Source organism: Felis catus, chromosome E2, assembly GCF_018350175.1.
Source record: "Felis catus isolate Fca126 chromosome E2, F.catus_Fca126_mat1.0, whole genome shotgun sequence".
Taxonomy (NCBI): domain Eukaryota; kingdom Metazoa; phylum Chordata; class Mammalia; order Carnivora; family Felidae; genus Felis; species Felis catus.
This window is the reverse complement of record NC_058382.1, coordinates 11,060,679-11,083,168: the sequence shown is the minus strand read 5'-3', so window position 1 is coordinate 11,083,168 and position 22,490 is coordinate 11,060,679. Positions and strand designations below refer to the sequence as shown.

The following is a 22,490-nucleotide window of genomic DNA, read 5'->3' as shown; positions in this document are numbered from 1 at the left end:
CCCCCCCACTCCCAGTTTTAGGTGCTGGCATTCAGCCCAGCGATTTTCCCCAGCATTTCAGAAAAAGGGGTCCTCTCTTTCCTTTGCTTCGTGAATGGGACACGAACCTGGAGCTACTGAGGCCATCTCCTCCCCAGGGGAGGAGAAAGAGGACAGCACAAAGAAACACAGGGCCCAGGGAATGGGACAGTGACTTCCAGGCATTGTCTGAGTTCCTGAATCTAGCTGAGCTTGAAGCCATCTACTTCCGGAGCGTTTGGGTGTCTGCCCGTTCGAGCACGATTCTGTTGCTTGCAAACGAGAGCGAGGTTTCTTGACGAACAGCAAGAGACAGGGGCTGCAGGCAGCCCGCCAGGTCAAGTGCAGAGAAGAGGTATGAAGGTATGAACATGCATATGTGGAACGAGACAGCAGCATCACAGAAAAAAGGCTGGAAGGACAGACACAGATAGGCCTTCTGCACGGAACGACTGTCACAGAAACCAGCTTTCTTTGAAAAATAAAGCAAGTTCCTTTTAACTCCCTTTTGTCCTCAGTTTCTTTCGTGACCATGACACAGGGGGCCCTTGCCGCCCTCAGGGTCAAGCCTGCACGTGTTAACGGGGCCCTGAGGGAGCTGTCCCTGCAGAGCCATCCAATCTCTTCCCTTGACACTTCCGGTTCCACCACCTACATTTCAGCCATGCCAGCCTCCTGGAAGTTCCCCTTGTTCACACCTTGACCCTGGCACGTGCTGTTACCTGTGCCTCCATCTTGCCACTTTGTCTGGCTCGCTCTTCCTTGAGCTCTGAGCCATCCGCTTCTCCTGGACGCCCTCCCCAAACCCCAGACTGGCTAAGGACCCTCCCGCCCCAGGCTCCCCTGGTCCAGCACTGACCACTTTGGCTCATCACTGCCTGAGGACTAATACCTAGCACAGGACCCAAGACGGGGGAGATTCCAGGAAGTGCGGGGTGGACGAATGAGACAGAGATGACTAAACAAGGTACGGACAGGGTTTGTTTCACTTCTGGGTCCCTAGCACCTGGCACAGAGCATGGAATAAAAAAATGTTCACAGGAGGTACGCTGAAAGAATGAGACCGAAAGTGAAAAGTCTGAGATATAGAAAGATACCAGCTCCATGAGAAAAAGACGCATGATTCAATCAATGCTGTTGGGACAACTGGACAGCCAACTCTGAGAGAAAATAGGAAGGATCCCTACCTCATACCTAATACCCAAATAAACTGCAAGACGCATCGAAAACTTAAACATGTACGTACACAAATAAGACTATAAAACTACTAGAAGAAAATATAAGAGAAATCACTGACAATCTAGAAACAAATAACCTTTCTACGTATGCCACAAAACCTAAAGGTTATAAAAGAAAAAATGAATAGATTTCACTAAGGTTAAAAAAAAAAAACCACAAAAGTTTTACACAGCAAACAACAACAACAAAAAGACAAAATACACAAAGTCAAATGACAGTGTTGGAAAAAAAAAGATTTGCTAACTTTCATACAGAAAGAGCTCTTACAAATTAATTAGACAAAGACCCCAACGACTTGCTAGAAAAACGGGCCAATACTACAAGACTGATTACCGAAAAATTCAAATGACTTTTAACCAGGTGAGAAGACGCATAACTTTGTTCACGACGAAGTAAATATTAAAAGTACACATGAGAGGGCTGCCCAGGGGGGCTCAGTCCGTGAAGCGTCCAGCTCTTGATTTCGGCTCAGGTCACGATCTCACGGTTCATGGGTTCGAGCCCCACGTCGGGCTCCACGCTGATAGTGCAGAGCCTGCTTGGGATTCTCTCTCCCTCTCTCTCTGCCCCTCGCTCACTTGCGTGTGCGCACACTCTCTCGCTCAAAATAAATAAATAAAACATTTAAAAAAAAAAACTACAAATGAGAAACTGATTTCCAACTCTTGGATTGGAGAAGATCAACAAGTGTCTTAGCCCTGTGTGCAGAGCAGGGGGAGGGGATCTTGCTACTGGATGAGGAGGTGACTCCGGGTGGAAAAGCAACATCCCAGCTCACATTCCCACAGACCCACGCCCAGGAATAACTACAGGGAGACACCCTTGCGTGGGTAGCCAAACTAGCGACCCTGCGTCTTGCTGCTCCTGTATACTCATAACAACTTTTTTTTTTTTTTTTAAGTTTATTTTATTTTTGGGACAGAGGGAGACAGAGCATGAACGGGGGAGGGGCAGAGAGAGAGGGAGACACAGAATCGGAAACAGGCTCCAGGCTCTGAGCCGTCAGCCCAGAGCCCGACGCGGGGCTCGAACTCCTGGACCGCGAGATCGTGACCCGGGCTGAAGTCGGACGCTTAACCGACTGCGCCACCCAGGCGCCCCTACTCATAACAACTTTTGAAAAAACTTACCACACTCTTGACATCCTTCGAAGACTGTCATATCCATTTTTCCGTCCTAGGCTAAAATAACCGCGAAGAGCATGAACTTCTGGCTCAGGATGTGAGAGATATTGGCATTTTATTTTATTTTACATGAAAAAGAATTTTTTTTAATGTTTGTTTATTTTTGAGAGAGACAGACGATGCAAGTGGGTTAGGGGCAGAGGGAGAGGGAGACACAGAATCCAAAGCAGGCTCCACGCTCCGAGCGGTCAGCACAGAGCCCGACGCGGGGCTCGGACCCACGAGCTGTGAGATCACGACCTGAACCGAAGTTGGACGCTCAACCGACTGAGCCACCCAGGCGCCCCAAGATATTGACATTTTAAAGCAAATCTGTTACACTGTTCTTTTTAGCACAGGCAGAGGACTAATAAGCCCACGGAAACCTTAACAGCCACCATCGGTCATCTTAAAATCCGCCAACTAGTTGTTCTTCAGCGGTGCTCACACAGTTCCTTGTTGTCCTGGAAAGTTCAGTCTACGCTGTATTCTGCTTTCTCTACAAAATTTTCTCCTGACATGTTTTTATGCTCAAATGTCCTATTAAATTCCTCTGAAACAAACAAACAAAAAATGTGTCTATAACTTCGAATCAAAACGTGATATTAATGAAAACTTTTCTCTCACACTGAGGTATCATTATAATTACCATTGGTATACCAGCGACCAAAACAGCACGTGTTACACAATTTGATGCATGATTATTAAACATAAAGAGTAAATCTGGGGGGGGGCACCTGGGTGACTCAGTTGGTTAAGTGACCGACGTCCGCTCAGGTTATGCTCCGACAGTTCGTGGGTTCAAGCCCCGCGTCAGACTCTGTGCTGGCAGCTCAGAGCCTGGAGCCTGCTTTGGATTCTGTGTCTCCCTCTTTCCCTGCCTCTCACCTGCTCACGCTCTGTCTCTTTCTCTCTCTCAAAATTAATAGACATTAAAAAAAATTTTTTTTAAGAGTAAATTTTTATGGGTGAAGGGAGTCAAAAGGTACAAACTTACAGTCATTAAAAAAATGTATTTATTTTTATCTTTTTAGGTAGGCTCGATGCCCAACATGGGGCATGAACTCACGACCCTGAGATCAAGAGTCGCAAGCTATACCAACTAAGCCAACCAGGCACCCCTACCCCCAAATTCTTTTTCTTGACCAAAGATGCACACCCTACTACAGTGGGCTGGGAAATGTGTTTCTGTCATTGATATTTCAAATTGTTCTCTTGTGATCCTGGAGGTTTCTACACGTGGAGTAACGCATCAGCATCATCGTGTGATCAGAAAGGGGGAAGACATTTCTTTTTTTTTTTCTTTCCAAAGCTTTGCTTATTTATTTAAAGTGAAATCATTTTCTTTTTAAGTTTATTTATTTTGAGAGAGAGTGCGAGCGCTTGTGGGGGAAGGGCAGAGAGAGATGGAGAGAGAATCTCAAGCACCCTCTGCACCATCAGCACAGAGCCCGTCAGGGGCTCAATCCCACGAAACGAACCGTGAGATCATGACCTGAGCCGAAATCAAGAGTCAGATGCTCGGGGCGCCTGGATGGCTCCGTTGGTTAAGCATCCAACTCCTGATCTCAGCTCCAGTCATGATCTCGTGGTTCGTGAGTTTGAGCCCCGCATTGTGCTTTGTGCTGCTGACAATGCAGAGTCTGCCTGGGATTCTCTCTCTCTCCGTTCTCCGCCCCTCCCCACCCACCCCCCCCAAATAAATAAATAAATAAATAAAAACCAGTCGGATGCTTAACTGACTGAGCCACCCAAGAGCCCCATTCCAAGATTTTATTTAAATTTAAGTTAGTTAACATATAGCGTAGCATTGTTTTCAAGAGTAGAATCTAGTGATGCATCAGAAGACACTTCTGTTCGTACTTTACTTCTCCCCTATCTTCTGGAGAGCAGGGTCATTGGAAAGGGAAGAAAGGAAGGAAAACCGAGCATATTCGTCAGGCAAGTCGGGTGAGATTGTGGAGATCTAGAAAGAATTTCTAGAAGGAGTGTGGGGGTGGGGTGGATGAGGGATACGTGTCCCTCGGCTCCGAGTCTGCCTGCCAAGTGCCACATAAGCCGGAATGGCTTAAAAATGCTGATGGCAGCATTCTTTGGATAAGCATAACCCAGAGATAACCTAAATGTCCCCCAACAGGGGCCTGGGACATCCACACTATGTACTAACTGCTGTGAGGAAAAGTGTGGGATAGATTTTCAAAGCAGGCTGTAAACAAGGACAAAATTGGGCACAAAACAGGGCGAATTAATATACTGCCAGTTATGTGAATTAAACACACACATACCTAGACTGGGCTGGGTTGTGCGCACAATACCTCTGGAAGGTGGCTGTGACCTCTGGTGTCTCCCTCTCTGACCTCTGACCTCCTACTCTTCCATTCACCCTCCGGCCCAGCTACAGACACGGCCACATTATTCCTGAAACCCCCTCGGCATGCTCTGGCCTCAGGGTCTTTGCACTCCCTGTGACTTACGCCTGAAACACACTTCTCCAAGTATTCACACGTCTTCACGTTACTCAAGTCTCTAATCAAACATTCACCTCCTCAGGGAGGCTTTCCTAAACCCAACCTCATGTGTACCTTCTCCCGTTGCACCTAAGCCTTCTTCCCTGCTTCACTCTTTCCTACTTAGTCCCACCTGACACAGAATAGATTTTACTTTCTTATCTTGTTTAATATCTGTTTCCTGGCAGAATCTCAACTCTATAGGGCGGCAGAGACTTGGGTCTCTTACTAAACGGATACAGCCCCTAGTGCCTGCCAAGTAGTAAGGATTCAGCGAGTATTTCCTAATGAACAAAGGAGAGAAGCAAGACAGACAGGCGACAGGCAGGCAGACAGGGATGGGAAACGTGTGTACTTCCCACCATATGCAATCCTTCTGTCCACCTGAATTTTTCTATCATGTGCATTAATGATGATCATGATGGAATGAAGTTAGAAATCAATAACAGAAAGCAATCTAAAAGGGCCCCAATATTTGGAAACTAGACAGCCACTTCTAAATAACCCACGGGTCAAAGAAGGAATCACTGGAGAAACTGGAAAATATACAGAACTGAATGACAATGTAGATACAACACATCAAATTTTATTGGATGCATCTCAAGTAGTGCTTAGAGGGAAATTTTATTTATTCATTCATTCATTCATTCATTCATTCATTCATTCATTTTTGAGAGAGAATGAAACAGCATGAGCAGAGTAGGGGCAGAGAGAGAGGGAAGCACAGAATCTGAAGCAGGCTCCAGGATTCGAGCTGTCGGCACGGAGCCCAACGCAAGGCTCAAACCCACAAACCAGGGGATCATGACCTGAGCTGATATTGGACACATCGGACACACAACCGAGCCACCCAAGTGCCCCTAGGGAAATTTATATTTAAATACTTACATAGAAAAGAAGAAAGTTTAGGGGCGCCTGGGTGGCTCAGTCGGTTAAGCGGCCGACTTCAGCTCAGGTCACGATCTCGCGGTCCGTGGGTTCAAGCCCCGCGTCGGGCTCTGGGCTGATGGCCTGGAGCCTGGAGCCTACTTCCCATTCTGTGTCTCCCTCTCTCTCTGCCCCTCCCCCGTTCATGCTCTGTCTCTCTCTGTCTCAAAAATAAATAAACGTTAAAAAAAAAAAAAGAAAAGAAAAGAAAAGAAGAAAGTTTAAAAACAATAATCTAGGGACACCTGGGCGGTCCAGTTGGTTAAGCAACTGACTTCAGCTCAGGTCATGATCTCACAGCTTGTGGGTTCGAGCCCTACGTTGGGCTCTGTGCTGACAGCTCAGAGCCTGGAACCTCCTTCGGATTCTGTGTCTCCCTCTCTCTCTGCCCCTCCCCCAATGCACGCTCTGTATCTGTCTCTCTCTCTCAAAAATAAATATGCATTAAAAATGTTTATACAATAATGTAAGGTTAAAAAAGGGCAAATTAAACCCAAAGCAAATAGATAGAAGACAATAAGGATAACAGAAGAAATCAATGAAATAGAAAACAGGCAAGTGAGAGGAAAATAACAAGACCAAAGGTGATTTTTTTGATATATATGTTTATAATACAATTTTTTTTTCAACGTTTATTTATTTTTGGGACAGAGAGAGACAGAGCATGAACGGGGGAGGGGCAGAGAGAGAGGGAGACACAGAATCAGAAACAGGCTCCAGGCTCCGAGCCATCAGCCCAGAGCCTGACGCGGGGCTGGAACTCACGGACCGCGAGATCGTGACCTGAGCTAAAGTCGGCCGCTTAACCGACTGCGCCACCCAGGCGCCCCGATATATGTGTTTATGAACCACTAGCAGGACAAGTGATCAAGAGTAAAGAAAAACAAAAACATAAAATACCACTGTCCAGGATGAAAGAGGAGATTTGTCAAGCTCAGAGCTGAGCATGAAGCCTGCTCAAGATTCTCTCTCTCTCTCTCTCTCTCTTCTTCTGCCCCTCTCTCCCATTCACACTCTCTCACTCTCTAAAATAAAAGCAAAAACAAAACAAAAAGCCCATAATTTATGAAAATTGACACAAAGAAGTAGAAGACCTGAATAGTCCTATAGCTAGTAAGGAAACTGAATGTTATTAAAAACCTTCCCTTAAAGAAAACTGAAAGCCATGATGGACGTTTATATCAAATATTTAAGGAGGAAATCGTTCCAATTTTACACAAAATCTTGCAGAAAATAGAGAATAAGGGAACATTTTCCCAGTTGTTTAATGAGGAAGGCAAAACCATGATATTAAAACCTATCAAAGACATTACAAGAAAATAAAATTACATAATACACTACTCACGACCGCAGATGTAAAAAAAAAAAAAAAAAAAAAAAAACCAAAAACCTCTTTAGGAAAATGTTGGCAAATCAAAGCCAGCAATATATAAAAAGGATAACACACCATGACCAAGTGGCATATTTATCCAGGACTACAAGACTGATTTAACAGTCTTTTAAAAAGTCAATAATTTGTGGGGAGACTGGGTGGCTGGGTCGGTTAAGTATCTGACTTCAGCTCGGGTCATGATCTCGTGGTTTGTGGGTTTGAGCCCCACACTGGGCTCTGTGCTGACAGTGTAGAGCCTGCTTGGGATTCCGCCTCTCTCTGTCTCTCTCTGTCTCTCTCTCTGTCTCTCTCTCTCTCTCTCTCTCTCTCTCCCTGCCCCTCCCCCACTTGTGTGTGTGCGTGCTCTCTCTCTCAAAACAAAAAACTTTAAAAAAATAATAAAAATTTAAAAATCAGTATTTTAATTCATAGCGGTAATAGAATCGTGGTTGCCAGCCGCCAAGATAGCCCCCAATAATCTCTGTCTCCTGGCATTTACACCCCCGCAGTGTCCCTTCCCACATGACACTAGGGTCGGTCTGTGCGCCCAGCCGAATATGACGCAGCTGGTGGTGGATCACTTTTATAACCACAATTACGTTATACAGACACTGACTCTTCAGTCTGGGACGCGCTCACTCTTGGATCACTCTCTCTGGGGGCAGCCAGCTGCCAGATCACGGGTCGCCCTGAGGAGAGGTCCATGTGCAGAGCAACTGAGCTCTTGGGCCAACAGCAAGTGACAAACAGACCTACCAGCGGCCGTGTGAGCGAGTCAGCTAGGAAGCCCACCTTCCAGCACCTGGCCAGCCTTCTGCTTGAGAGACTCAGGGCCAGAAGCACTCAACGAGGCCCCACCCCAATTCCCCGATTCCCGGGAACTGGTGCGCTGATAATAAGGGTTTATTACCGCATGAAAAAGTACTCGACGTCACAGTTCATCAGAGAAAAGTTTGACACCCAGTGGGCTGGCTAAAATTAAAGCAGTGCAAACAATGATTATTGGCAAGGGTGTGGAACGGCTAGACCCACGCGGGAAAACTCTTTGGCAGCTTCGTATAAAGTTAAGAATACCTTTATCTTTATCATACGACTCAGACATCTCACTCCTGGGTATCTCCCCAAAAGGAATGCAAACATACTCCTATGGAGACTCGTTCAAGAAGGTTTACAGTCGCTTTCCTGGTAACAGCAACAACAAAAAAGGGACATCCAAGTGCCCATCACTAAGAGAGTGGATAAAGTGCAGCATGTTTATATATTGGAATAAAGGAATACATAAAACAGCAGTAAAAGAAACAAATCACTGATACACGCAGCTGAAAGATCGCTCAAGCATCATGTGGGTAAAAGCTAGACACTAAGTTCCTATTACCTGATTCCATTTAGATGAAGCTAATGATGATCGTGAGAGAAGTCATACAGGGTGACAGAACAGGAAAGGAAAGAACTTCCAGGGGTGATGGAAACTCTTTTTTTTTTCATGTTTTATTTATTTTTGAGAGAGACAGAGTATGAGCGGGGGAAGGGCAGACAGAGAGGGAGACAGAATCCGAGGAAGGCTCCAGGCTCTGAGCTGTCAGCACAGAGCCTGACGGGGGGCTCGAACTCGTGAGCCCCGTGTGAGATCATGACCTGAGCCGAAGTCGGATGTTTAACCGACTGAGCCATCCAGGCGCCCCGGAACTGTTTTAGATCTTGGAAGCTGGTTATATAGGTACATGCATTTATCGGTGCTAATTAAACTACACATTTCAGATCTGTACACTGCATTTACAGAGACGGTATTAACAAAGAACATGCAAAAACTAAAATAATGAAACGTAAGAGGAGGAGTTTGGGAGGCCAGGGGCTGATTTCTTATTCTGCATTGCCCCAGGGGACTTGTTTCTTTCTCTCTCTGAGACATTTCCCTACTCATAAAACCAGAATGATCATATAAACTCCCTAATAAAGTGGCTAATATCATTTGTTGAGATCACAGAGAGCATAATAAATGAAAACTGCTATTGGTTAAGAAATTATTATAAAGAGTAAATAGCTTCGAGCCGATCCCTGCCCTGGACGCCCTTCCCTGGATGGTTTCCAGCCAGCTGAAAGCCCACCCCAACACTGCTCCAGGGGTTACGGGATTTGTGGTGCCTCAAGCGGGGCGGCACCTTCCTCCCACGGACTGACCCCATCCTCTACCACTGCCTCTGGGGCCCGCAGGGACGCACACTGCACCTGTCACCGGAGGAAACACGACTGGCTCTGTCTACCAAGCGACTGGGGGAATCCCACCTCCCCAACACGGGGTCCAAAGGATTCAGTAGTGGTGAACCCTGCCCTTCAGACTGGCCAATCAGACTGCCTTCCTCGGACTGCGGTGATTGGCTCAAGGATGGGGGTGTGACCGAACCTGAACCACCGATTCAGCCTGGGAATTTGGGCGGAACTGCTGGGAAGAAGGACCTCTCTGCACCCCTGGACTCACCAGGCAAGTAATTAATAGCCTCAGATGTCGGCTCCCAGAGAGCAGGGATTTTTGTCTGCTCGGTCGACTGCTGAGTTAGTCAAACCTCCTAGAATAGTTCCCGGCGTACAGCAGGTACCAGGCAAAGATCTGTTGAGTGAACTATACAAGCCTGTCCTTGTCCCAGAAAACAATCCCACCTCTAGATCCCACCGATGCCTGGAGAGACCACCTCAGCTTAGTACAGACAGCGCCTGGGAGTGTCAGAGGCACAAGGGAAGCAGCTAATAAAGGGACTAAGAGTGCTCTGGGGATGCCATCTGGAGTCGGGCGGTCCCGGATTCAAGTCCTGCCTCTGCTACTTACTTGCTGTGGGACCTTGGGCACGTTTCTCAACCTCTCCGCATCTCCATTTCCTCTTTCTCTTCCTGGCTAGCAGGGAAGCTGGTGCATTCAAGTTTTGTGCATGAACTGACATCAGGTTACTGAGCAGCTCTGCTCAGTTTCTTCATCCACTAAGGTAGTGTTCATGTTTAAGCCTTAGTGCTCGTGATAATTAATGCTATTTTACATTATTCTTCTTTTTTAAGATTTTTGTTTTGTTTTCAAGTAACCTCTACACCCAATGTGGGGCTTGAACTCACAACTCCAAGATCAAGGGTCGCATGCTCTACCAACTGAGCCAGCCAGGCGCCCCTACTTTATATTCTTCTTCTTTTTTTTTTTAGAATGAGATTTTGTGTTTTACTTTATTTATTTTTGTATATTTCTTTTTGAAGAGGGGAGGGGCAGAGAGAGAGAGACAGAGGATCTGAAGCAGGCTCTGAGCTGTCAGCACAGAGCCTGACGCGGGGCTCGAACTCATGGGACTGTGAGATCATGACCTGAGCCAAAGTCAGACGCTTAACCGACTGGGCCACCCAGGTGCCCCTATGTTATCCTTTACTGTCTTATTAACAATATCTTCTCCGGGCGCCTGGGTGGCTCAGTCGGTTAAGCGTCCGACTTCGGCTCAGGTGTCGAGCTCTGTGCTGACAGCTCAGAGCCTGGAGCCTGCTTCGGATTCTGTGTCTCCCTCCGTCTCTGCCTCTCCCCCGCTCATGCTCGGTCTCTCAAAAATACATAAATATTTAAAAAACTGTTTAAAAGGGGGCTCCCGAGGAAATCACCAGGTATATGGGGGCTTAGGGGTCTGAAGTGGGGCCAACTGGAGCTGGAGAGCAGGAAAAGAGGAGAAGCCAAGAAGCTGGAAGCGGGGTAAGACTCCGGTGAGGGGCAGAGGCACATCCTGGGGGGCGGAGACATCAGGATAGGCCTCTCAGGAAATGACTAGAGGCTCAAGGAGGGGTGAACAAAGAGTAGGTAAGGTCTCTTTGGGGCATAGGAAGAAAATGTCAGGACTTCTGGTCATGTTTATGTTTTGAAAGAGGAGGAGGGAAAAGGGAGGAAGGAAAAGGAAGGGTAACAAGATGAAGGAAGGGGAGGAGGAAAAGGAGAAGAAATTGGGCTTTCCTAGGCGTAGACAGCTAGAGGAGCTACCCTCTCAGCAGGCAGGTGCCATCAGCAACCCCGGATGCTGAAAGGGTGACACAGGCGCCCTCTCCTGTCCACTCAGCGTATTGCAGCCCGGGCAAATGGATTCCCGGGGATATTCCCGGGTTGCAAATCAACCAGCCCTCACAAAACGGCTTCTTAAAAAAGACTCCTGCTCAGAAGCCATGGACTAAAAACTTAACAATGTGAGCGCAAGCATAATCCAACAAATGCCTCTGCATAGGAAGGGTGGGGCTGAAAGATGAGCAGTGGGATTAAATAGAGCTGACAGCACACTTCTCTCGCTTGGCTCTCCGTGTTTCTGTTAGGTCTTTGCCAGCTCTGACCGCCCCACACAAAGAATGTCAAAACTACACTCTCACAGAGAGTTTCCAAACGTATTTAACGACGCCTGTATGAGAAAATATTTTTAGCAAGAGGGAAAATATTTTTAGCAAGAGGAAAAATATTTGGGGGGGGCATGAATAAACTAAACATTTTTATTTTGCTTTTTATTTTTTTAATGTTTATTTATTTGGGGGGATGCCAGTGCAAAGGGGGCAGGGGCATACAGACAGAGAGACAGAGAGACAGAGAGAGAGAGAGAGAGAGGGGATCCAAACAGGCTCCATGCTAACAGCAGCGAGCCCAAGTGGGGCTAGAACTCACAAACAGCGAGATCATGACCGGAGCCGAAGTTGGACGCTCAACCGATGGGCCACCCAGGTGTCCCTAAAAATTTTATTTTTTAAATATTAAGTTCACACCTTCCAACTTTTTAACATTTTTAAGTGCACACAGTATACGTTCACAGTATTATATGTCAGCACTATGCATGACTAGGTAACTGCACGCACACACACACACACACACACACACACACACACACACACGAGGAGAACGTGCAACATGTTTCCTTAACGGGACAGCATAATAAAAGCGGCATCTGGAGGTCACCAGTAGCAGCCTGGCTGTCATGCAACATAACTCATGTGGCGCTCTGGAGATTATAAATAGACCCCAGGGAAGTGATTTTCAAATGTTCTCTTGCCCAGGAGGATCCTCTCTGGACAGTGGTAACAATAAAAACGTCCAGCCCTTCCTTCCCCAGATGGACCCACTCAGGACCTGCAGGTGGCACTCCTGGGCAGCTAAGGGGAGCACCCCACACCACTCACTTTTTTCCCTTGGGATGTCTTTCAGCATCCTAGTCCTCTCGGCAGCTGTGTTTAATCTGGCGATCGGTTAGTGCCTGCATTGAATTCTGAACGTCCACTGTGTGGGTCATTTCTCAAAGCTCTATTTGGCTCTTTTTCCAACTGCCTGGTAATTTCTGATGGCACTCATGTTTTCACATCCCTCCTAATGCGTCCCTTTCATATACAAACACAGGTATGTTACATCCACATCTGATCGTTCTGATATCCACAATGTTTCCAGATCTCGCTCGTGGTGCCTGGTTCTCCACACAGTATGTGACTTTTTATCAGATGTGCCAGGGCGCCACCTGAAGGGATTCTCCAAGGCTCAGGCAGAAAGGGGACTCCTCCAGGGAGGGCTCGTTTGTCCTTGTCAGGCGCACACAGCCTGGGTTCGTTCTCAGCTTGCTGTTTCCAGGGCCTTTCAAGGAGTATAATTCAGGCCCCAAACCCACATGAGGGACCATCAGGGGCCACAAATTCTCACGGGAGACTTTTTTAAATCTCCCTCTAGCCCTAAGGCTGTGCCTCCCTCTGCAGGGTGGGTTTTTCCTAGTTCACCCGTTCCCTCAAGGTACCCCGTTCCTGGGATCTGGTTTTGTACAAGATGGTCCCCTGCCCAGAGTTCCCACAGGATAGCTCCTGTCCCCAGGGCCACGGGACTCTGTCAATGTCCCCAGAGTATAAGGCGGCTTCAGTACTTACTCCCCTCCTTGGCTCCTTGCTCTGGGAGGAGTCCATTTCCTTCCTTGCAAGTACCCCATGCATTTCAAAGAATGCTTTAAACATTCTGTGAAGCACTAGGTAGTAGGAGGCCCTCTCCTGAGCCACACAGCCCTCTCTCTATTTGACTCACTTTTCGTTACTCAGATAACTCTGATCCCAGCTCCTAACCAGACACACATAATAACTGCTCCGTGCTAGTTAGAAACGTGCAGGGGAAAGCCCACATCCTTCTGCCCGTGGTAAGCCTGTGAGAGCTGGCTGAGGAAGGGGGATCGCTACCATCGCGAGGCAGGAAGTCCTGACCGTGCTGTTCGGCTACGACGGCGGGCCAGGAGCGCACAGTGAGAAGGATCCCACCAGAAGGCTTAGCATTAGGAGGATAATGATGATGGCGACGGGAAAAACAGTAATACGATCGACAAACATTTCTGCAGTGCTTAAGGGCCGGGCACTGTTTAATGCTCTGTGGATATGAACTCATGGCACTGCTGTAACAATACAACATACAGACAACAGAACTGAGGCCCAGAGAAGCTAAATAACTTGCCAGGGGTCACAAAGAAAGTGGCAGAACTGGGACTCACCCACAGGCAGCCCAGCTGCAGAGGACGGGTGCTTGGTCACTGAGCCACACTGCTATTTATTGAACTTAGAACGTGCCAGGCCTTTGCTAGGGGTGTTCCTGCATGCAGCAGACCCTCCCCATCAGACCTATGAGGTAAGGAGTCTGAAACACATCTCAGGAGGCTGAACTCAAGGTGTCGGCAGGGGAGAGTACCTTTCCTTGCCTCTTTCAGCTTCTAGAGACTGCCTGCATGTCTTGGCTCACGGCCCCTCCTCCGTGTTCAAGACCAGCAAGGCAGCATATTCAAATCGTTCCCTCTCCCGTCTCCCTCTTTCACCTCTAAGGACCCTTATGATTACACTGGCACACCTGGATGATGCAGGACCCTCTCTCCCTGTCCCCACACCCTTGATTTCAATCACACCTCTAAAGTCCCCTTTGTCACGGAAGTTAACCCATTCGACAGGTTCCTGGGATTAGGATGTGGACATCTTTAGGGGACAATTATCCCGCCTACTGTGAGTAGTAAGCCAGGAAAAATGACCAGTATTTTAGGAATAAACACAAACAAACCGGGATTCTCCCACTGCCCAGGGACGCCCCGCGGCCCCCCCAGAAGTGTCAGCAGAACACTTTGCAAGAGTGCTCCCAACATGCCTGGCATCACCAATCACCAAACGTACGTATCTCGACCTCTCCCTCACCCCACCGCAGAAATCTTTGCTTAAAAAGATCCTTGGGGCACCTGGGTGGCTCAGCCAGTTAAGTGACCGACTTCGGCTCGGGTCATGATCTCATGGTTTGTGGGTTCGAGCCCCGAGTCAGGCTCTGTGCTGACAGCTCAGAGCCTGCAGACTGCTTCGGATTCTGTGTCTCCCTCTCTCTCTGCCCCTCCCCTGCTCACGCTCTGTCTCTTTCTCTCGAAAATAAACAAACATTTAAAAAAAATTTTTTTTAATATAAATAAATAAATAAAAAGATCCTTGCTAGCAGACAGTCTTTCCTTTGCTGTCCTGCCCTCTGCTCCTGTGCCGTGTATTCAATAAACCTCTATCTCCTCTGTTCCACTTGCATGAACTCTTTCATCGCTGGTGCTGCTGGCCTCCACCCAACCGGGTTGCCCCACATTTGCTGGCCCTCATGGGAACCCTCTGCCATCCGGATTTTCCAGGAATTTCTTGGGACATTCCCTCGTGGACCGATTCTACCCTCCTTGGGGAACTGACTGACGGTCAAGGTTACTCCTCGGCGAGGATCCGAAGCCCCAGGGGGAACCAGCCACGCCGCCCTTGCCCAAAAGGGTGAGGGATTTCCCCTTTGGCCCTTCAGAGGGATCCTTCCCTCCATCTCCTTTCTCTCTTTGGCCCTTCGGCGGCCTAACCCTAGTGCTCCTCAGACAACTGAAGATCTCTGGCCAGGGTGGCTCCCGCGTGTGGTCGGAACGCCCGAGGGATGACAGGTTGGACTGTCCGCGCCTATGAGGGCAAAAGACCCCTTTCCTCTGCTCTCCCGCTCCCCGAGGCCTCCGGTCCCAATGACCAGCACAACTGCAGTGGCACCTCGTCCAGGGCAAATCCACACACATTATGGGCTGGTGGGGACCCGTCTCTGACCCTGCCTGACTTCAGCCACCTTGCTTCTTTTGGGTCCCCCCCTTTTCTTCCTTTGTTCCTGTGGATCCGGCCACCATCTTGATCTATGGCAAAAGCATGTTGCTACACGTCTGAGTGAATCCAACAATTCCATGTACAAGGCACGGTTCAACAAGGGTTCCGGCTCCTACCATTGGAGGGTCCCCTCCCCCTAAATCCCGTGGACCCGGCCACCGAGGAATTTCACTCCAATCGCCTGTCAGCATGTTAACCGAATACCGTGCTCTGGTCCATAACGGCACAGAGCCCCTGATGGGCCGACAAGTGTAGGCAGGGACAGCGCCCCCCCAACCCCGCTTCAGCTTGAAGCAGCTACTGAGGATGAGGCCTCTCCCCTAAATGCCAAAGACCTGTCATTGTGGATCTGTCAGCGGGGAACGGAGAGGCCGCTTTTAGGCAACGGGCTTGAGCAGTGGAAAAGCAAGTAAGCGAAAAGGGCCCGCAGGGAGGACCAGACTGAATGCACACAGGCTCACGAGGTGACCCACCTCAGAACATCCACAGGCCCCAGCTGACCGATGGGCTACTTAACTGGGCGCCCGTATGGAAAAAGGGAAACTCCATACCTTCCCATACCTCCTCCCTCTCCCCCCTTAGCGACAGCCCCCCACCACTGCCGCGGAGCAGACGGTCTCTCTTTTGCTGCCCCCTTACAGTGTGTCCGATAAACTTCTATCTCCCCAAGTAAGTAAAAAAAATCATAAAGTAAAAAGATCCTTGCCTCCCCAACACAGCGTATCATCGATGACTTATGCTTCTTGTATTTACTGTTCTTTCCTCAGAAGTACGTATCTACCCCTCCGGCCTCCGTTGTGAGAACACAGCCAGGCCCACCCTGCTGAGTCCAAAGCATGTCAGCCAAAGGCGCAGATGCTGGATGTGCCGGTCAGCGCCCGGAGGCCTGACCCAGGAGAACGCACAGCTGCCGTAGGGTCTGGAAAATTCTGCTCACACAGGCTGGGGGCCACGGCAAGGGGAAAACAGCAAAGGGAAAATACCAAACGACATGATTTTTAGAGTGTAAATACAGAAGAAGTCCGTGCACTCTAACACCTAACAGCACCTCTAACTAAATCTATCCCAAGCTGAATTCCTGGTCTTTTCTGTCCAACCTGCCCCCTCTTGCAGTCGTGTCACACCCGATCCAGGGGAGATCCTGCCAGCGCCGCCTTCCAAACAAATCTACTGGGTAGTCATTACTAAGGGGAAGAGGAAAGGTTCTTTTAGTGGTCACCACCTTAACCAAGGGATCCAAGTTACCATCACAAATGACGGAACAAACAGACACCAGGAGCCCCCTAAGGTGATGTCCTTAGGGCACACTGTCGTGTAGGTGGTGTTCCTGCCAAAGATGCTCAGTGTGAATCAAATCAGAGGAAGCGATCAGAAAACTCCAGACTGTGAGGCACTCTGGGACAACTGGCTTGGATTCTTCCAAATGTCAACGTCATGAAAAAAGGAAAGAGAGAGAGAGAGAGAGAGAGAGAGAGAGAGAGAGAGAGAGAGAGAGAGAAAGAAAGAAAGAAAGAAAGAAAGAAAGAAAGAAAGAAAGAAAGAAAGAAAAAAAGAAAAGAAAAGAAAAGAAAAGAAAAGAAAAGAAAAGAAAAGAAAAGAAAAGAAAAGAAAAGAAAAGGAAAGGAAAGGAAAGAATGCCATTATAGAGCAGGATCAGCAAACTTTTTCTGAAAAGGCCACGGCGTAAATATTTTAGACCTGTGGGCCCTAAAACCCAACTCTGCAGCCACAGACAATATGCAAAGTGTGGCTGTGTGCCAATAAAACTTTATTTACAAAGACGGGCAGTGGGCTGGATTGCTAAACCACGTCGCAGATTAAAGGATACTAAAGAGGCATGACAATCAGGCGCAGTGCGTGATCCTTGAGCAGACCCTGGATTAAAAATAATAATAAACCACTAAAAAGGACGTTTTGGGGATAACTGGAGAAATCAGAAAATGAGCTACGTACTAAATATTAGCTATATATTAAGTAACATTGCTATCAGTATCATTGTTATCAATGTTAAATTGGTGACATCGGTGCTGCGTTACATACATACGAGAATGTCTTTGTTGTTAGGAAACACAGACTAAAATATTTATGTCCGCAACTTATTTTCAAATTGTTTAGAAAAAGAAGCGTGTGTACACATATGCACACGCATATATATATATGAGAGCAAAATAAGGCAAACTTGTGGAAAGCTAATAACTGATGAACTAGATGGTAAAGGGTATATAACTGCTGATCATACCACTCTTCCATTTTATCTTAAATAACTTTAGCTTTTTGTTTTGCAAGTGTATTTCTTTATTTTCAGTGATCTCTACACCCAACACGGAAGGACTCACAATCCTGAGATCAGCATCTGAAGCACCAGCCAGGTGCCCCTACACCATTCTCTCTCTCAACTGCTCTGTGGGCTTGACATTTTTAAAGGGTTTTGGTTTTCGTTTTAATTTATTTTTGAGGGAGAGAGACAGAGCGTGAGCGGGGGAGGGGCAGAGAGAGAGGGAGACAACAGAATCCGAAGCAGGCTGCAGGCTCTGAGCGGGCAGCACAGAGCCCGACACAGGGCTCGAACCCACGAACTGTGAGATCACGACCTGAGCCGAAGTCGGACGGCCAACCCATTAAGCCACCCGGGCGCCCCTGGGTTTGCCAGGTGAAAAAACATCTCCAGAAACGGCGTCCTCCTCCCCACTCACCTTCTACCTAGAGTACTGTGGTCAACTCCTCCCTGCAGCCACCTTTACCCTAAGATTGCCAAAAGGCTCCTGTTAAAATATAACTCAGATCCTGTCCCTCCTTTGCTGATACCTTCCAGGGAGTCCCACCCACTCAAAAGGAACACCAAAGCACTGCAGTGGCCCACGGGCCCTGAGCAACTTGCCCCCACCTTTCCACCCTCAGTTTCCTCTCTACCCGGTCTCTTTGCTCAGCCACACTGGCTTCCTCACTGCTTGTCAAACGTTATCAGGCAAACTCTCACCTCAGGGCCTTTGCAAGTGCAGGAATGTTCTTTCTCCAGATACCTGCACTGCTGGCTCCCTCCTCTCCCCATATTCCCACTGAGGTCTCCCTGCTGCCCTCTCTAAACTTACAACCGTTCCCCCAGACAGTTCTCCTTCTGCAGCGCTGATGCTTCCTCCCAGAGCAAGTACTGCTATCTACTAGAATTCATAGTTTAACTACTTATTTTATGATCTGGCCCCCCCCTGCCCCCGCCCCAAGAATGCAAAATCCCCAAGGCCGAGATTCTGTGCCTTTTCTTCTTTTCTGTATCCATAACATCTACACAACAGCCTTTTCTCGGTACCACAGACTGACTTAACATTTTACAGCCATTTACTCCTCACAACCCAAGTGTTCTTGACAGCATAAATGGACACGTAGCGTACCCACAAAATGGGAATAATTTTGTGAGGATTTAATGCCAGGAGGCCTGTGAAGTGCTCAGCATAGAGCCTGGCACAAAGTGAGTGCCCATTAAATGTTGCTATTATATAAGGCCCACTGCACAGAAGACTGAAGCTCTGAGTGACCTGGCCAGGAAGGCGGTGGGGCCCAGATGAGAAGCGATGTCAGTCTGACCCAAGAAGCCACTTCCTAAACCACGGTGCTAAGACACAGTGTTGGGGAGAAAGGCAGTGGGAGAACCCAGAAACTAGCGCTGGCAATCCAGAGGGCAGGATTTTTTTAAGTCCTGACTCTGGCCCAAACTCCCATGTGTGACCTCGGCAATTCCCTTCTGGTCTCGAGCCCTCAATGTTCTCTGCTGTAAACTGGGGGAGTCATTTCCCTTCCCTGACATGGGGATGTAACAGTGCGAGGGTCAAAAGAGAGAAGTGATAGGGGAGCACTCTGGTAGCTGTGAAACCCGACGCTTTTCCATTCTAAGATCTGCACCTCTGGCAGAGGCCTCACAAAATACCAAAGCACCAAGAATTCTAGGCCCTGGAAAGCAAACTTTAGGTACCCAAACTTATAAGGACGGCCTGGCAAACGACCCGGTCAAGTCTCTCCTTGGCCCCGCCCCTAGTTCCTCTCAGTCCCAGAATGTCCCGCCCATATTACTACTGCCCCCTACACTATGGGCTCGTCTAGACGTCAGTCTTCACGTGCTCTCTTCCTCTATTGGCTGATATTCCTAACTCGGGCGAGGGCGCCCTGCCCTGCCCCCTGCCCCACGGCCGTTCTTACTATTGGGCTACCCGCATGCCCCTCTTCCACGAACCCTCCTTATTGGCTGTAGTGCTTTGCCGGTTCGGGCTGTGATTGGTTGGAAACAGAAGTCCATCCCCTGAGCAACCACCAGAGAGGGGTTGGAGAATGGAAAGGTTGGAGAGATGTGGGGTCAAACTCACGCTGAGCGGGCGGGAGGCAGATATAGGTCTTGAAGAACTCGCTTCGGCGGGCGGCCTCCTTAATGCGGTTGGCAAGCGGCTTGCTGACCTGCCGAATTCCCAGGTATAGCAGCTTCGCCATAGGGAACGCGCCTACCACCATCTTGGCGGTCGCACGGGGCACGCGCAACCTTGCGGACTGGGCGGGGCGCCTCCGATCTCTCCCTCCTCCCCCGCCCGTTCGTCTCCGTGCGTGCGTGCGTGCGTGCGTACGCTCGGGGAGGGGGCACTGCAGGGGCGCCCCCTGATGTCACCGCGTCGACGCTGACGCTTGACGTCCGATCGTTGAATATGCAAATAAAAGCGGAAGTGAGGCGGGTCAGGGGGCGGAGCCGTTAAACTGTTGCTCGCGGGAGCGTGGTTGGGTTCCCACGCCCGCTTTGGCTGTTGTCACCGTGTTCTTTCGTGACGTCTTGTACTTAGGTGGCTTCCCCGCTTAAAGGAGTCTCTTAATTAGTCCTGATTAGGGCTAATGAGTCCCAAATGCACTTCCCCCGCAGGTTAGAGCCCTCACTGGGCATAAGAAAAAACCGACCATGAAGTCATACAGACCTGGGTTGGGATCCCAGCTCCGCCCTTTGCTCGCTTGTGATGTTAGGCGAATGACGTATCCTTTCTGGGCATCAGTATTCCCGTCTACAAAAGGGGACTTACCTTGTTAGGTAGTTGTAAGGCTTGCCTGCGAATCTTGAATGTCAAAACAGTGAGTGAGCCGTGATAAGTGGTTAGAAGGTGCCAGTCACCGCCCTCGATACACAGCCCTTAATGCTATACAGGTATTAACATTATTATTGCTAACTTCCAGCCTGAGGGTGCATTCCATTTCCAGAAATAGCTAATCCAACCCTTTCCTAAGTGACTGAGGCACGGAGTCGGGGCGGGGGGCTAGCAGAGGTCTCTCAGCCAGCAGAAGGGGGATAGCCCAGCGTCTTGGCTAGTAAAACCACACCCTTCTCAAGCAGCCCCACTTCCTCCATTGGTGGGCGAGGGTCCCCAGGGAGCTGGCTCAAGGAGTTTAAGGACATGTCCCAGACTGTCCTCCTTTACCCAGCAGGGAGCAAAATCATATAAACAAGGTCAGGGAGGGGTTGAGAGAAATTTCTGGATGACGGAGTCTTGATGGGTAATTAAGAGATTCTAGGAGAGAGAGGGGGGGGCAGAGGAGTGGTGTGTAGGAGGAAGCGGCCCTTCAGAAGGCAGAATCAGAGCAATCGGGGCTTTCCAGGGGGGGACTTGGGGCTTTCCTCGGCATCCACCCAGACTCCTTTCGTGTCCTTTGTCAAATCCCTGAGACAGATGGACCTCCTTATCTCCATCTGTAATAATGATGGCACAGACATGTGTGAACCCGGTTATTCTAAAAAAGTAAAAATGCCAAGACTCCATAAAAACTACCCTTCTGGACTGAAGGTGTGACAGAACTTGGGGCCTATTCAAGGTCAATTATCTACTTGGAACTAAACCCCTCCCCAATTTACAGACTGGCCAACTGAAGCCAGAGGAAGAAAAGGATTTATCCAAAGTTCCAGGGGTAATCAGATTGGAGCTAAGTCCCAGAATGGATTTCTGGGTCCCAGCCAGGTCTTCTCCTTATTCCTGGGATGTTAGTCTGAGGCCCAGAGACCTATTCAGGGGCTGAGGTCCCCCATGATGGGTTTGGGAAACTTCCAAACCGTACATGACTTTTTTCTGTTTATTTCACGGCTGTTTCCTCAGCTCCTAGAACAGTGCCTGGCACACAGTAGGTGCTCAATAAATATTTACTGAATAAACGGGAATGAGCATTTGGTGGAGGGGCAGAGGGCAGGCTGTCATCTGATTCTCCCAGGAGACTGTGTTCCAGAAAGTTCTGGCCCCTTATATGTCCATCCCAGTAGCTTTATGGCTTTGGTGTGGGAAAGTTATGAGGCCCCGTAAATCCCAGGCTTCCCTCATTTTCTCTCCGCACCCAACAAAGCCCCAACTTCCTGCATATCAGTTAACCCCCCTCCTGCAAAACCATTTCCCTCATGGAATCTGTTTTTTTTTTTTTTCTTTTTTCTCATTCCCCCCCTCCCTCCTCTTCCCTTCTCTGGGAAGGGTTTCCAGGAACCTCTTCTGGGGCAAGGGTGTGTGTGTGTGTGTGTGTGTGGGATGGAGATCTTCACATTGCATCAGGAGCTTGGAGCCTGTTACACATCCATTGGGAGGAAGAGACAGAAGTGACCTATCAGAAAGGGCAAGGCCCGTCCAGAGCTGGGTGCTCCCTCCAACTCTCCAGCGTGGTCATGGAAGGATGGCCATTCCTCGTGGCCCCCGAGGACCGGGAGAGGGAGGGCGACACCATCCACCAAGGCAGGCCGCCTTGACCACCCTGGGGCCTGGGAACAGAAGCAGAGATGGAGGGGAGAGAGAGCCCAGGATAACCCCAACATTGACTCACCAGCTGTGTGACCCTGGCCTAGTCATTTGGCCTCTCCAGTGACCGGCCTGGAATAGGGCCTGGGATCATTCCCGGAGGTCCTTCTAGTTCAGGCCCCGTGGTCACCCTTTTCTCAGGATGGGCAAGGGGCTGGTGTTACACGATCCCACAAGGCCCTGCGCTCCTGCTTCCATCATTTGGAAGCCTTCCTTCAAAATAAATCCCAAAGCTGACTGCTGTTCCTTGCTCACCACGCGCCCCCCCCCCCCCCCCCCCCGTTAACCTGCCAGCACAGCGTCTCCTGCCTGAAACTATGGCAGTCACCTA

General features: G+C 49.0%; 1 protein-coding gene across 2 annotated transcripts in view; it reads right to left on the bottom strand.

Moving 5' to 3' along the window:
* OPA3 (outer mitochondrial membrane lipid metabolism regulator OPA3) overlaps nucleotides 1-22,421 on the bottom strand; it is a 76,122-nt gene extending 53,701 nt beyond the window's left edge. The window contains exon 1 of one of the 2 annotated variants that reach the window (XM_045047006.1): nucleotides 19,724-22,421. In XM_045047006.1, the coding sequence (XP_044902941.1) occupies nucleotides 19,724-19,865 (142 nt within the window). In that variant the 5' untranslated portion in view covers nucleotides 19,866-22,421. The remainder of the gene's footprint in view (nucleotides 1-19,723) is intronic. The other variant, XM_003997677.5, reaches the window with a different exon arrangement.
* Between the last annotated feature and the right edge of the window lie 69 nt (nucleotides 22,422-22,490).